The sequence below is a fragment of the Phaseolus vulgaris genome, chromosome 3 (assembly GCF_000499845.2).
Source record: "Phaseolus vulgaris cultivar G19833 chromosome 3, P. vulgaris v2.0, whole genome shotgun sequence".
NCBI classification, from domain to species: Eukaryota; Viridiplantae; Streptophyta; class Magnoliopsida; order Fabales; family Fabaceae; genus Phaseolus; species Phaseolus vulgaris.
The window spans coordinates 18,620,600-18,636,494 of NC_023757.2; the positions used below are offsets into that span (position 1 = coordinate 18,620,600).

Sequence of the window (15,895 nt, forward strand, 5' to 3'; positions counted from 1 at the left end):
GTGACGCGTAAGGAGGCCACCGATCTGGACAGAAGTTGCACCTCCTAGCTCAAGAGAAAATTGAGCTGGAGAGCAAGCTGGTTCCCTACCGTCTCAAGATGGCTGACCTGGAGGCATCAATCAAAGCGGATGCAGCCAAGGTAGAGAACCTTGAGAAGAGGTCGGTCGATCGGGAGGTTCTCCTAGGAAAAGTTGAAAAGGAGAGGGACGACGCCGTGGCTGAGCTCGCCGAAGCCAGAGAGGAGAATGCAAAGATCGCTGCAGAGCTGGCCCAGGCGCGGGAGGAAAACAAGAAGGTTGCTGAAGACCTCGCTCAGACTCGCAGGGAAACTGAAGAACTGAAGAAGCGAGCTGACGAGCTGAAGCAGCAAACCGAGGGGCTCAAGCAACAAAACGAAGAGCTTGAGCTGAGCTCCGCCCAAGTCCTCGCCGCTGGGTTTGACGCTGCCCTGGAGCAATTCGCCTGCCAGTTCCCCGAGCTCGACCTCTCCATGATATCGATTTGTAATGAAGTGGTGGATGGGAAGATCGTTCCTTTTGAAGATTAGCTGCTTCCCTCCATCACTTATTTGTCTATTCTCTTTGCACAAACTTTGTAATAACTTTCTTTCCTTGGATTTGAACTGATGCCACTTTTATCATAAAATTTTCTGCTTCTTCATATGATCCTTCTGTTTGCCTTGCCTTTTCTTGTAAAAATCGCTTAAACGAAATTGACTTAGCAATTCTGCGGGCGCAACTGTTTACTTACTGCTTCAAACTCGACCACACTATCAACTCTCGAACGATGGCATTTTAATAACTTGTGAACTTTAAAGCAACGAACTTCATCGTAAAACTACTCACTAAATAGCGGGTTTCAATCCAACTGATAGCTCAAGATATAGTTCGCCTGACCTGCTCCACCAAAATGGGCCCTTACTCATGCCATCGCCTGAATTTCTTCTGATCGCCAGAGGGTCTTGGCGATGTATGCTTCCTCTTGCCTTCACAACTTGGCTATTGCTCCCTCATCTGGGGGTAGAGGCGCCTTTCGGATCCTTCTCTACCTCCCTGAGCTTCAGAACAAGGAACCGGGTGGCTGGGCGTTCTCTTCGAACCTACCTTAGCCACCCTCTGAACTTCTTCCACCCCTTACACCATACCTGAACTCGTTCAAGACGAGAAGGATTTTATCTTGCCTGAACTCGCTCGATGGCGAGAGCGTTGAGGTCTTTTAAACGTTGTTGGTGCCTCCGATCGCCGAAAAACGATGAGGACTTTTAACTTTAACTGATGCCGCCAATCGCCGAAAAGCGATGGGGACATAAAAACTTTTTAGAAAGCATGCAGTATATCTTCAAACTCGCCTTAAATAACATGCGAGTGACAAGGTCTTTTTTCTAAAACATTCGTAATAACAAGCATGCAATCCAAAACACTTTAAACTTTGAAAACTCTTCTTTATTGGGTGGCCTCGTTAAAAACCCTCCTTAGGGAAAAAAGAGTGCCCCCTTTAACTGTTTTAACTGAAAGCTTGCAAAACTCTTCATGTTTGTTCTTACTTACAAAGCTTTAACTGTAATACAACTTGAGGTGCGTGGCGTTCCAAGTGCGAGGAATCGCCCCTCCCTCCAATGTTTCTAAGCGGTAAGCGCTGTTCCCGAGCGCCTCGGTTATTCTGGACGGTCTCGTCCACTTAGGCGACAACTTGTTCTCCATCTCGTACTGGTGGGCCTTCCTCATCACCAGGTCGCCTTCTTTAAACTGCCTTGGCATCACCTTCGAGTTATATCTTCATTCAATCCTTCTTTTCACTGCCTCAGCTTTTAATCTCGCCTCCTCCCTGACCTCATCCAGCAAATCCAGATTCAGCCTTCTTTCCTCGTTCGAATCTTCCGCTACAAAGTTCTGGAATCTCGGCGAGCTCTCCTGGATTTCTACTGGAATCATTGCGTCGCATCCATAGACCAAGCTAAACGGGGTCTCATGGGTTCCTGACTGCTCGGTGGTGTGGTACGCCCAAACTATACGGGGTACCTCCTCAGCCCACGATCCCTTGGCTTTCTCTAGTCTTCTCTTCAAGCCTCTTAGCAATACCCGATTGGCGGACTCTACTTGGCCATTTGTTTGGGGATGCTCGACGGATGCAAGCACTTGTTGAATTCCTACCTTTTCGCACAGCTTCCTCAACAGGTGACTTGCGAACTGAGTCCCGTTGTCTGACACCAGGCGCTTAGGCACACCAAACCGGCACACGATGTTCTTCCATACAAAACTCTCGATCTTGTGTGCGGTGATCTGAGCTACTGGTTCTGCTTCGATCCACTTGGTGAAATATTTAATTGCCACCACCAAGTACTTCATCTGCCTGATCGCCAATGGGAATGGTCCCAGAATGTCGATCCCCCATGTATGAAACGGCCAAGGGCTGTAAATCGACTTCAACTCTTCGGGAGGCGCTTTGTGCCAATTGGCGCGCTGCTGGCATTGCTTGCAGCACTGCGCATACTTCTTGCAGTCCTCCCTCATTGTTGGCCAGTAGTAACCGGCACGGAGGGTTCTTGCGGCCAGAGCTCGACCCCCGACGTGACTTCCGCATATCCCTTCACGGAGCTCGGCCATAATTCTTGTACACTTCTCTCCGTGCACACATTCCATGAGTGGGTGTGTGAACCCAAACCTATACAACTCGCCATCAATCATCGTGAACTTGCTAGAATTCTTCTTTATCTTCCTAGCCTCTGTCGGATCCAGCGGGAGAAGGCCATCTGCCAGGCATCGCTGGTACTGTGTTATCCACATGTCTGGCTTATGCGTAGCGCAAACCTGCGTCATGTTCACCCTCTCTCCCCGACATGCTCTTATTCTCGGCGATCTCAAGGTCTCCTGAGTCAAAGACCTATGACTCCTCGCCGCCTTCTGCGTCGACTTGCTTATTTGAAGAACCAGGTGGTCTGCCACAAATGCCCTAGGCGTCTTCAGAGTTTCTTGGATCACTGTCCTCTGCCTACCCCCCTTGCCTGAACTGGCGAGCTTAGCTAGCAAGTCAGCTCGGGCATTCTGCTCTCTGGGCACATGCACCACTTCGAAGGAGACAAAGGAACTCTTCAACTCCTGCACATACTCCAGGTAAGCCACCATTTGTGGATCCTTGGCCTGAAACTCGCCTGTTACTTGTCCTGTGACTAACAGCGAGTCACTCTTAGCCATCAGCACCCTAGCTCCCATCTCCTTGGCCAGCAAGATTCCGGCGATCAGCGCCTCTTATTCTGCTTGATTGTTGCTGGCTTTGAAGGCAAACCTCAGGGACTGCTCAATCAGCACGCCGTTGGGCCCTTCCAAGATGACTCCAGCACCGCTACCCTGCTGGTTCGACGATCCATCCACCGAGAGTACCCAACGGAAATCATCCCCCTCAACTCGCGTTGCTTCTGACGAGAGCTCGACCACGAAATCAGCGAAAATCTGCCCCTTGATCGGACCTCGGGGCTCATACTTGATATCGAACTTCGACAGCTCCACCGCCCACTTCACCATCCTCCCAGCTACATCGGGCTTCTTCAGAACCTTCTGGATGGGCAAGTCGGTCATCACCAGTATGGTAAAACTGTGGAAATAGTGGCGCAACCTCCTCGTCGAAAATACCACAGCCAGCGCGGCTTTCTCCAAGGCCTGATACCTCACCTCCGGGCCCTGCAGCACCTTGCTGACGAAGTAAATAGGCTTCTGAGCCTGGTCTTGGTCTTGGGCGAGCACCGCACTCACCGCCCTCTCAGTCACAGCAAAATACAACCTGAGAGGGGTTCCCACCAACGGTTTGCACAAAACCGGCAGGCTCGCCAGGCACTCTCTAAGCTTGACGAAGGCCTCTTCACACTTCTTCGTCCAGGAAAACTTGCTGTTCCGCCTTAAACACTGAAAGTACGGATGGCCCTTCTCTCCGCTAGCCGATACGAAACGAGACAGGGCGGCCATCCGACCTGTAAGTTGCTGTACCTCCTTCACGGTAGCCAGGCTCCTCATCGCCAAGATGGCAGCACACTTATCAGGATTGGCCTCTATTCCTCTTTCAGTCAAGAGGAATCCCAAGAACTTCCCCGCCTCCACGCCAAAAATGCATTTCTCGGGGTTCAGCTTCAACCTGAACTTGGCGATCGTGGTGAACAACTCCTCCAAGTCCGCAACGTGCTTGCTCTTCTCCGGCGAGGTCACGACCATGTCTTCTACGTACTCTTGCACATTCCTCCCCAGCATAGGTGCAAGTACCCGATCCATCAACCTCTGGTACGTGGCCCCCGCGTTCTTCAGCCCAAAGGGCATCACCTTGTAGCAGTAGCACGATCTCTCGGTCATGAAGGCGGTCTTCTCTTCATCCATGGGATGCATCTTTATCTGATTGTACCCCGAGAAGGCGTCCTGGAAGCTCAGCAACTTGCACCCTGCAGCACTGTCAACCAGGGCGTCTATGCTTGGCAAAGGATACGAATCCTTTGGGCAAGCCTTGTTTAGGTCAGTGAAATCGACGCACATGCGCCATTTCCCATTGCTTTTCTTCACCAGCACGAAATTTTCCAACCACTCAGGGTACTGGACTTCCCTGATATGGCCTGCGGCGTGGAGCTTATGGGTTTCATCCCTGATCGCCTGCCTTCTCTCCTCATTGAACTTCCTTCTTCTCTGCCGCACTGGTCTGACCTGGTTGTCCATTGCTAGATGGTGGCACAAGAAGTCGGGGTTAATTCCCGGCATGTCTGAAGCAGACCATGCGAAAGCATCCAGATGCCGCTCTATCACCTTGGCAATCTGGTCTTGGAGCTCAGCCTCCAAGGATCTTCCCAACTTGAAGACCTTCCCCCCGATCTCCCTTTCGAGCCATTCCTCGACGGGTTTGGGTCTAGCTTCCCTGGCGATCACCGCCCTGGTGATTCCCAGCTCCCTCGCTTCCTCTGGGCGGTTCCTCGCCTCTTCTTCCCGCTCGGCGTTCTCCCCCTCAACCTCAGCATCTATCATGGCGACGTCGCCCCCGGCGGCCACTTCCATCGCCGCACCAACAACTCGCCACTCTGCTGGCTCGGGCTTCAAACCGGGAGGCGTCGTCGTTGCAACGTAACTCACTGACCTCTTGTTTTTCAGGCTATTCTCATAGCACTTCTTCGCTTCCTTCTGGTCAGACTTGATGGTGATCACCACCCCTTCCATCGATGGCAACTTCACCTTCATGTGCCTGGTTGAAGGCACAGCTCCTATTCTGTTGAGCGTTGGTCTGCCCAACAGAATGTTATATGATGAGGGAGCATTCACGACGAGGTACTTGATTTTCTCCGTCCTCGAGCCCGCCTCATCCGTGAACGTAGTTCTTAACTCTATATACCCCTTGACCTCCACCTGATCGCTAGCGAAACCATACAAGCACCCTCCATAGGGCCTCAGCTGGTCAAGGGGCAACTGCAACTGTGTGAAAGTCGGCCAGAACATCACATCTGCCGAGCTTCCTTGGTCCACCAGAACCCTGTGGACCCCCGCCGTAACAAGCGAGATGACTATTGGATCGTTGTCATGAGGCACAATGTCCCTGAGATCTTCCCTTGTGAACGTGATGTCCACATCTGGCGAGTGGTCCTCGAACATGTCCACTGTCATCACGGACCTCGCATACTTCTTCCTCTGTGACGCGGTGCACCCACCACCCGAGAAACCTCCTGCGATGGTGTGGATCTCTCCGTGAGTGGGCATCTCGTGCTGCTGAGCCTCACCACCCGTCGGCTGGGAGCTCGACGCGCCCCCCGTCCTTCTATCCAACAGGTAATCATTTAGGAACCCGCTCTTGACCAGGTCGTCAAGCTGGTATCCTAACGCCAAACATGAGTCCACGGTGTGGCCAAAACCCTGGTGGAATTCGCACCAGGCGTCTGGATTTGGTCCCAACACCTTGTCGCCCACCTTCTCGGGCGCCTTGAGCCTGGCTGCTATGTTGGGGATGGCGATCAGGTCCGCCAGCCCCATGACAAACTTATGCTTTGGCGGGCGATTGTACTCCCTGGGGCGCCCTGGGCCCCTGCCTTTGTTTTTCCTGGGATCATAAGGACGGCAGGTCCTTTGATCCCTCCTGGCCGCCGCTGTCTCCAGCACCCTCTGTGGCTAGATCCTGGTCTGGGTACGTGGCCTAGCGGGGGCCACGCTCCCTCTCTTCTCGGCGTCCTCACTTTCATCGGCGATGTGGGCCACCGCGAGTCGCCTAACCTCAACAAACGTGGCGGGGTGAGCCCTAATCAGCGCTTCGCAGAAAGGTCCCGGCAGCACGCCCTTCTTGAAGGCGTAGACCAACATCTCTTCGTCCTTGGCCGGCGAGCGGACCATCTGCGCTCCAAAGCGATTCAAGTAGTCCCTGAGGGACTCTCCCTGGTACTGCCTTATGTCGAACAAGTCATAAGACACCCTGGGTGGCGCCTTGTTCACTATGTACTGCTCGACGAAAAGCTTTGAAAACTACTGGAAGTTGGTTATGTGACCCTTAGGCAGGCTCACAAACCATTCCAGCGCTGTCCCTTGGAGCGTGCTCACAAACATCTTGCAATACACAGCATCCGAGCCTCCTGACAGCATCATCTGCATGTGGAACGTGGTGAGGTGCGCCTCAGGATCCTCCACGCCGGTGAAAGTAGCCTTCACGGGTACTACGCTCGCAGGGATAGGCGTGTATGTGATCGCCTGAGCAAATGGCATGGGGAAAACGCGAGGCGGCGACGATGGCGCGACCTCTTCAGCGACTGGGCGCCCTCTCTGCTCCTGAAGAGCCTGGCGCAATTCCTCAGTTACCTTGCTGAGCTCATCATTCCTGGCCCGAGAGGCGACCAGGTCCTCATGCATCTTTGCTTGCTCTATGCGCGAGGCTTCCCCTGCAGCGCACGCATGATCTCCACCATCTGCGCCATAGTCATGGCGCCTTCAGCGGCAACTGGCACAACCGGACTTGAACGAGCGACGAACAAAACCTCCTTCAGCAACGATTGATCCAGCAATCAATTGGTCAGAACTTCGTGAGCTCCAAAGAACTTCAAGAACACAACCTCAACAACAAACCTTCGCAGAAACTCACAACTTCACCACAAAACCACCGCTTCCCCAGCAAGCTCTCGATTCACTAACCAGAAACGCAATCGAACGGAGAAAACACCGAACAACCGATTGAAACCGCGCGAACAGCAAGAAACCCCAAGAAAACCGATCAAAAGCTTGAACGAATGGTGGAAAACCTCACACTACCGATCAAAACCCAAACGAACGGTAGAAACTTCGGAACCACCGAACAAAACTCGAGCGAATGGTGGAAAACTTGAAATCACCAAACAAAAGCTTGAACGATAGACGGAGAATAGTTGCACCAGCACACAACCACACAGAAACTACAGGAACTCCAAGAACTCACGCTGTGGATGTGATCCGATCGGTCATCGGTAGTCGATGACGTCAGCAGCAGAGAACCACGTGGACCACTCGCAGGGTGGCACGTGGACGAGGTGACAGAGAGATCAGGGAGGCGATCGCCAAGAGCGGTGATCGGGGGGTCAGCAACCAAGTGACCACCGACAGATCAGGCGGCAGAGAGGTCAGGGGACAGATCACCCAGAACGGTGATCGGTGGTCAGTAGCCAAGTGGCCACCAACGGACCAGTTCCCAGACTCACGCCTGGGGGCAGAACGCGAGAAGCAAATAGAGTACTGATCAGTCATCGGGTGCATTGTCATCGGGGTCTCGTGTTACACGCAGTTAAACTGGGACCGAGGTTCCCAGCGAGAGCGTTACACATGGACCTCGCATGAGCACATCTCAGGGAATCGCGCACGAGAGTGGCCTGAGGGAGCTAGTAAACCGATCAGTGATTGGTGACTCCCTCAACCTGTTACGTGCGTGAAGGGTAAGCCGTCTACGCAGAGAGCAACGCTTGGTGAGTATGCCTAGACCGGCCACACCTGGCGTTCTCCTGAGAGTATGCGATTTGCCCAGATGAAAGAAAAATGCTAAGTTACTCCGCAAGGGAATAACTTAGCACACAAAGAGAAGCGCTAGAGCCCTTCCAGTAAGTGACACGTGTGTGGTTAAATGTGAGTCGCATGCCTCCACGTGTCATCATCTGAGAGGGGTGCGGTCCAGATAAAGGTGCACTCCGTACCGCTAAAGGTACGGACAAGCGTAGCCAAGCGCAGAGACGCGCGGACACGCACAGACACCCACACTCCACTGATTCTGGAGGTACATTGTCTCAGAAAAGCATAACAGGGTTCTGACACATGCCAGAAAAGCATAACAGAATTCTGTTATGCCCAGAAGCAGAGAGAGAGACATAAAAGAGAATCAGGGAGAGATTGAGGGGGAGACAAAAAATAGAGAGCAAGAGTTTTTCACACACACTACTAGTTTTCTCATTTGGTGGTTATGTGGTCTAACTTGATCGTCGGAGTGCAAACGGCCGCTAGAGGCGCCGTCTGTGTGTTTTGCAGGTCACGTTTGGAGATTCAAGAGAAGGTTCTGAGGGTAATTTTGCAGAGAACGCAGTTGAGTAGACGGGACAGAGAGTGCTACAAAGCGATTCCTCCACGTTCGAGTTGCTGGCAGGATCATTTGGCACCCACCGTGGGGCCCGAGTGAATCGTGGTCCCATATACACCACAGTTTTGAAGCTTACCAGAGTTTTACCAACTTCTTTGATAGGGAAAGATGCCAAGAAACAGACAGCCATCACCTTCGCCATCCGCTGACGAAGGAGCTGTGACAATGGCGCAGGTCCTGGAGATGGTGCGCACGCTGCAGGATAACGCCGCAGCCTCAAAAGCTGAACAAGAAAGGATGCAGACGGAGTTGGCCGCGTCGCAAAGCAAGAACGACGAGCTGAATCGCGTCAATGAAGAGTTGAGGAGGACGTTGCAGGCGCGGAGGGAACACGTGGTTGACGAAAGGATGTCTAGGCAGCCGTCACCTCCAAGAGCGTTCCCCATGCCATTCTCCCCTGAAATCATGGGAACCATGGTACCTCCCAACCTGGTGGGGGTGAAGGCGTCGTTCAAGGGGGTAGAAGACCCGGAGGCGCATCTGACGGCGTTCCACACCCAGATGATGTTGTCTGGGGGTTCAGACGCTGTGTACTGCAAAATGTTCATGAGCACGCTGAGCGGAATCGCCATGGAGTGGTTCGTGAGCCTACCAGAAGGGCATATCACGTCTTTCTCTCAGTTTTCGAAGCTCTTCACTGAGCAATACATCATCAACAAAGCACCCACAGTGGTGTCATATGATTTGTTCGACGTGCGTCAGTACCAAGGCGAGTCGCTGAAGGACTACCTCAACCGCTTTGGAGCACAAGTGGTTAGACTACCCAGCAATGATGAAGATATGCTGGTGCACGCGTTCAAGAAGGGAGTGCTGCTTGGCCCCTTCAGCGAGTCTCTCATCAGGAGCCATCCCAGCACCTTTGCAGAGATCCGGCGTCGTGCGGTGGCGCACATAGTGGCAGAAACAGAGGTTTCTGAGAAAAGGGGGAGTGCTACACCACCAAGACCGCGTGGAGGGTAAGGGAAACCGCAACAAGCAAGGGTGCATGAGGCCAAGGAGGGGAAAAAGGTGCGGGAAAAACCTCGTCCCTATGCACCAGGCAAAGATCAGAGCAGGGGGCGTGCAAGGGAGAACAATGCGCCCCCAAGATACAATTTCATGGTGGGATTGGCGGATCTCATTGCCCTTCCTGCTGTAGCAGCAAGACTACGCGTATCGGAGAAGACTGATAAGGTACTTGGTAGAAAGAAGAATGAGTGGTGTGAGTTTCACCAGGCCTTTGGCCACACACTCCACTCCTGTTTGGCGTTGGGTCATCAACTGGCAGAGTTGGTGAAGTCTGGGTTCCTAGCAGATTACCTACGTGAGCCGAGAAGTGTATGTCATGTCACCACGAAACCACCACCAGGCGTGCGCGAAGAGCGATCGGTGGTTAGGGAGACACAGGGCGCTCAGAGGATGGTGAACGCTGCGGTGGGGGGCTCCCAGGTAGCCCAAGTTGAAGAAGAAGAGGAAGGCGCGATCGCTCCTCACGAGTCAGGGATCGCGAGAGCGGTCATCGCCAGCGAGAGAAGGCCCCACCCAGCTGAAGGATGGGTCGAAGTGGACATCGGGGGGAAAAAGTTCAAGTTAGGGGGATCCCTCGTTGAAGAAGAGCGAAAGCTGATCGTTGGTGTGATCGAAAAGCACATGGGTGCCTTCGCATGGTCAGCATCCGACATGCCAGGGATCGACCCCGATTTCCTTTGCCATCGTCTGTCGATGGATCCCAAGGTTCGACCTGTGCGACAAAGGCGAAGGAAATTCAACGAGGAGAAGAGGAAGGTGATCCACGACGAAGCGCAGAAGCTCCTTGCCGCAGGGCACATCAGAGAAATCCAGAACCCCGAGTGGCTAGCGAATGTGGTACTGGTTCAGAAGGCAAGCGGCAAGTGGAGAATGTGCGTGGATTTCACTGACCTCAACAAGGCGTGCCCCAAGGATTCTTACCCCTTACCCAGTATAGACGCCCTGGTTGATAGCGCATCAGGGGGAAAATTACTCAGCTTCTTGGACGCTTTCTCGGGGTATAACCAGATCAGGATGCACCCCATGGATGAGTGCAAGACCGCGTTTATGACGGAACGGTCTTGCTATTGCTACAAGGTCATGCCATTCGGGTTAAAGAATGCGGGGGCTACCTATCAGCGGCTCATGGATAGGGTGCTCTCGCCCATGCTGGGAAGGAACGTACATGCCTATGTAGATGACATGGTGGTTACGTCCCAAGAGAAGAAGCATCATGCAGCTGATCTGGAAGAACTATTCATCACCATTGCCAAGTACAGGCTGAAGCTCAACCCTGAGAAATGTATCTTTGGTGTGGAGGCTGGGAAGTTTTTGGGTTTCCTCTTAACAGAGCGGGGAATCGAAGCTAACCCAGAGAAGTGTGCAGCAATCGTGGCAATGAGGAGCCCAACGACGGTAAAGGAAGTGCAGCAGCTCACCGGTCGCTTGGCAGCCTTGTCCCGGTTTATGTCCGCTGGAGGGGAGAAAGGTCATCCATACTTCCAGTGTCTCAAACGCAACAGCAGATTCCTTTGGACACAGGAGTGCGAGGAGGCCTTCATCAAGCTGAAGGAGTATCTGGCGAGCGCACCAGTCTTGCGAAAACCTCAGGTAAGCATCCCCCTTCGTCTATATTTTGCTGTGACGGAGAAAGCAGTCAGCTCAGTCCTGGTGCAAGAGCAAGACCAAACCCAGAGGCCTGTTTACTTCGTGAGTAAGGTGCTGTAAGGCCCTGAAACAAGGTACCAGGCCCTCGAGAAGGCTGCCTTGGCGGTGGTGTTTTCAGCCAGAAGACTCAGGCATTACTTCCACAGCGTCACAGTGGTGGTGATGACTGATCTGCCTATCCAAAACGTGCTGAAGAAACCCGATGTAGCAGGCAGAATGGTCAAATGGGCGGTGGAATTGTCAGAATTTGACATCCAGTACGAGCCCCGAGGACCGATCAAGGGGCAGGTGTTCGCGGACTTTGTAGTCGAACTGTCGACAATCGCGACACCTGCAGAAGGATTAGATTTCCGATGGGTATTATCGGTGGATGGCTCCTCTAATCAGCAGGGGAGCGGCGCTGGAGTCATTCTGGAAGGCCCAAACGGGGTACTGAACGAGCAGTCCCTCCGCTTTGCCTTCAAAGCTAGCAACAATCAGGCAGAGTATGAAGCCCTGATCGCAGGAATGTTGTTAGCAAGAGAAATGGGATCAAGAAATCTGCTGGCCAAGAGCGACTCTTTGCTGGTCACCGGGCAGGTTACAGGGGAGTTCCAAGCAAAGGATCCCCAGATGGCAGCCTACCTGGAGTATGTACTGCTCCTGAAGACGTCCTTCGCCGAATTCGAATTGGTACACGTGCCAAGAGAGCAAAATGCCAGAGCAGACCTGCTTTCCAAGCTGGCCAGCTCAGGCAAAGGGGGGAAGCAGAGGACTGTCATTCAGGAGACCTTGAAGGTACCGCGAGCATTCGTGTCGGACAACCAGGTATTCCATATGTGCAAATCAATGGAGCGTCTAACGATCGGTCATCGGTCGTTGACCCAAGAAACGCTGAGAGCACCGAGGGTGAGATCGCGACCGTCGAAGACCGATGAGTCGCTGGAGGTCCACGCGGAGAAGGAACCCGACACCTGGATAACGCCATACCAGTTATACTTAGAAGATGGTGTACTCCCGCTCGACGTGGCAGAGGCAAAAAGGATAAAGAGGAGTTCAAGTAAGTTTACTCTAATAGATGGAAACCTCTTTAGGTTTGGATTTTCTCACCCTGTGCAGATCTGTGTGCACGACGAGCAATGCACCAGACTCATGTCTGAGCTGCACGAGGGGGTGTGCGGAAGCCACGTAGGTGGTCGCGCTTTGGCAAGTAGAGTACTCCGCGCGGGGTACTACTGGCCAAAGCTGAAGGAAGACTGCATAAGGTTTGCTCAGCAAATCAAACAGTGTCAACTGCATGCAGACTGGCACAAGGCACCCCCTGAGGAGTTGAGGTCCATCCATAGCCCGTGGCCATTCCACACATGGGGGATCGACATCCTAGGACCTTTTCCCCTGGCGATAAGGCAGATGAAGTTTCTCATCGTGGCCATCGAGTACTTCACCAAGTGGGTGGAGGCAGAACCAGTCGCACATATCACCGCACAGAAAGTCGAGCACTTCGTCTGGAAGAACATCGTCTGCCGTTTCGGAATACCCAGGAGGTTGGTCTCCGACAATGGCACCCAGTTCACGAGTCATCAGCTGAGGAAGATGTGTGAGGAGTTAAAAATACAGCAGGTTTTCGCTTCAGTGGAACACCAACAAACCAATGGGCAGGTGGAGTCAGCAAATCGAGTACTGCTTAGGGGGCTGAAGCGAAGACTAGACAAGGCCAAAGGAGGCTGGGCAGAGGAGGTCCCCAGAATTGTATGGTCTTATCATACCACCCCACAGTCCAGCACCCATGAGACACCCTTCAGCCTTGTCTATGGGACAGACGCCATGATTCCCGTGGAGATACAGGAGAGCTCCCCCAGATTCTTGAACTTCATTGCTGAAGAGTCCAATGAAGAACGTAAGGTGAATCTAGACCTGCTGGACGAAGTGCGAGAAGAAGCCAGAGTCAGTGCTGAAGCCGTAAAGAGAAAAGTAGAGCGGAGGCACAACTCTAAAGTGAGGCCCAGGCGCTTCCAAGAAGGTGATTTGATGATGAGAAAGGCGCATCAGAATGACATGCAGAACAAATTGTCTCCAAAGTGGACAGGCCCGTACAAAGTGATTGAGACGTTGGAGAACGGAGCCTATCGGCTAGAGACTTTGGAGGGAGGAGCAATCCCCAGAACGTGGAACGCCACCCATTTAAAATTTTATTTCAGTTAAAGTTGTACAGTAATTGCGTTCTCGCGCTAAAAGATACATGCTTTGTATGTGGTGGAAACAGTTGAACAAACAAGGGGGCACTCTTTTCCCTAAGGAGGGTTTTTAACGAGGCCACCCAATTAAAGAAAAAATTTCCAGCATATCAAGTGTGCTCAAGTATATAAGTTAAAATCCTCCTTGCCCCAGGTGCAAGTGCAGGTGATTGGTTAGGCCCTACTTGCCCTAGGCGCAAGTACTGGCACCGATCTAAGTCTTCCTCACCCCAGGTGTGAGCGCAAGCAGTTAAGGGTTTGAAAAGCCAGGGGTGCTAGTAAGACCAAGGGAGGGAAAGGAAAGATTTTGACAAAATGCCCTTACCCACTTGGCATACACCAATATTGGCCCAGTAAGGCTCTTAGTCTGAAACCCTCTTCACCCCAGGAGTGAGGCAGGGAATGAACGACTCAATCCGCCGAAGGGTGATGACCTTGGGGAAAGTAAGAGGGGTTAGCGAGAAACACTTTTCTTTCCCCAAAACGAGGCATCACCTCGAGCGAATGATGTCAAAGTCTTTTATGCACTTAGCGCTAAAGCGACAGAGAAGCTAAGTGAAGACTAAAGAACGACCACTGATGAGTCGTCAGTGATTGGTTAGTGGTGCAAAGCAGCGCACAAGGACTGTTAAACACCAAGCTAAGGGAATAACTAGTCGTGATCAAGTAGAGGCCAAGAACAAGGGAGGCAGATCGCGCTAGGCCTAAGCTGGTTAACACTTAGTCGTGTGCGAAGGGAAAGACAAAGCTTAAGATCGCGCTGAGCCTAAGCTAGCTAACAGTTAATCGCGCATAAAGAAAAGTGAAGCTCAAGAAAAATACAAGAGAAGAAGCATTGAAAGTTTATATTCACAACCAAGTCTTATACAAATTTTGAAGTACTAAGAAAAGTTGTGCAGAAGTTAAATTTACAAGGAAGAGAAGAGATTAAGGGGCAGGAGGGATGAGCTTTCCATCTACCACTTCGTGATAGATGCTGAACTGCGAGAGGTCCAGGTCTGGGAGAACGCATATGATTTGCTCGAGTGCTAGCTCGAATCCGTCAGTAAGGGCATCAGCACCCACGTTCATCAAATCAGCCTTCTCCGCTTCCAGGTTTTGCTTTGAGGCCTCCGCAGCATCTCTTTCAGTGGTAAGGGCAGCAAGAGAGGAGGCAGCTTCTTCTAGTTGGCCCTTGGCTTCAGAAAGTTTGCCCGCCACCTCCTCAAGCTTTTTCTCTACAGCAGCAGCCGCTTCTTTGGTGGACTCGAGCTCCCCCACTAGCTGAGTGTTCAGTTGGCGTAGGGAGGAGGTCTCGGCCCGTAGCTCCACCACCGCGCAGTCCAGAGAGCTCACAGTCTGCCCCATCAAGATCTCCGTCTTGATGGTCTCTTGGACCTGCGCTAGGTACTCCCTCCTAGCTTTCTCCACCATGCTCCGCATCAGCTCTACAGACCCTTGAGCAGCTTCGAAGTCACTTCGCAGTGACTCCTTGTCGTGCTCAAGCTCTTTCACCCTCTTCTCCAGGGTTATTTGCTTGCGATGCTGGGTGGAAAACTCCAGGGAAAGCACCATTTGCCTGGCCAGGTGCATGTCCACCTCATCACCATTCCATTCGACGAGCTCCCGGTTGCTAATGAGCTGTCGAACCAGGGTGATGACCCTGCTGAAGTTCTCGTGGCTGGCCCCAGAAGCGCTTGGGCGCGAGCTGGACCCACCACATTCAGCAGTGGCAGTTGAGATTGGCAGTGGTGGTGGTGGACCCCCAGATCGAGCAGAAGCACCCCCAGCAGGAGGAGCAGATGGACCAGGTGATTGGCCTGCTGGGGGGAAGATGGCGGTTGAGAAGCTGGAGGCAACTGTTGGCGCGAAGAAGGAAGGCATGTGGGCTCTAAGGCAGGTTGAGTAGAGGGAGGAGGGGGTGAACCTTCCTCTACCTCCACCACCTCGATCTCCCCAGGCTGGAGAGACGAAGCCCCCTCGACCACTGGCATTTTCCTCTGGCGGTGTACAAGAGGAGAGCCAGAGCTTTCCTCTTCAGTTGAGGCAGCAGCAGCAGCAGCAAGTGAAGTAGAAGCCTTCACCAGTCTCTTTCTTTTCCTCCCTTGCTCGGGGCCTTCAGCTGGCGCGACCGAGAGAGGGGGGGCTGCAATGGGCTCAGTGGTAGAAGAAGAGGAGCCAGTTCCCTTGGCTCCCCGACGCTTGGCAAGCTCCAGCAAGGCTAGCCTCCTGTCTTTCCCCGACATTGAGTCTACATAGATGAGAAAAGGAAGAGTTAGATGGCCAAGTTATGCAAGTAAGTCAAAACACCTAAAAGCATGCATGAGAAGGGGCAAGTATCCTAAGAGGTGGGAGAAGAGCTACCTATATACTTTTTCAGGGCCACCACATCGAACTCATCTTTGATGAGCCGAGCAGAGTTGTACTTGGCCCCCAGGAACAGCCCACATAGCTCGCG

The 15,895-nt window shown here is 52.7% G+C and overlaps 1 protein-coding gene across 1 annotated transcript; it reads right to left on the reverse strand.

The window, feature by feature from the left end:
* Window positions 1-14,385: 14,385 nt before the first annotated feature.
* LOC137839279 (interactor of constitutive active ROPs 4-like) lies at window positions 14,386-15,012 on the reverse strand. Its single transcript, XM_068648399.1, has 2 exons — window positions 14,524-15,012; window positions 14,386-14,439 (listed from the first exon to the last, which is right to left on the reverse strand). The coding sequence occupies exons 1-2, from the start codon at window positions 15,010-15,012 to the stop codon at window positions 14,386-14,388; spliced, it is 543 nt and encodes a 180-aa protein (XP_068504500.1).
* Window positions 15,013-15,895: the final 883 nt, after the last annotated feature.

Coding starts and splice junctions, on each gene's coding strand:
- LOC137839279 (XM_068648399.1), bottom strand. CDS start 15,012: ATGGTGCTTTCCCTGGAGTTTTCCACCCAGCATCGCAAGCAAATAACC. Junction 14,440..14,523: donor AGAAGGCTGATTTGATGAAC/GTGGGTGCTGAT, acceptor GACCTCTCGCAG/TTCAGCATCTATCACGAAGT.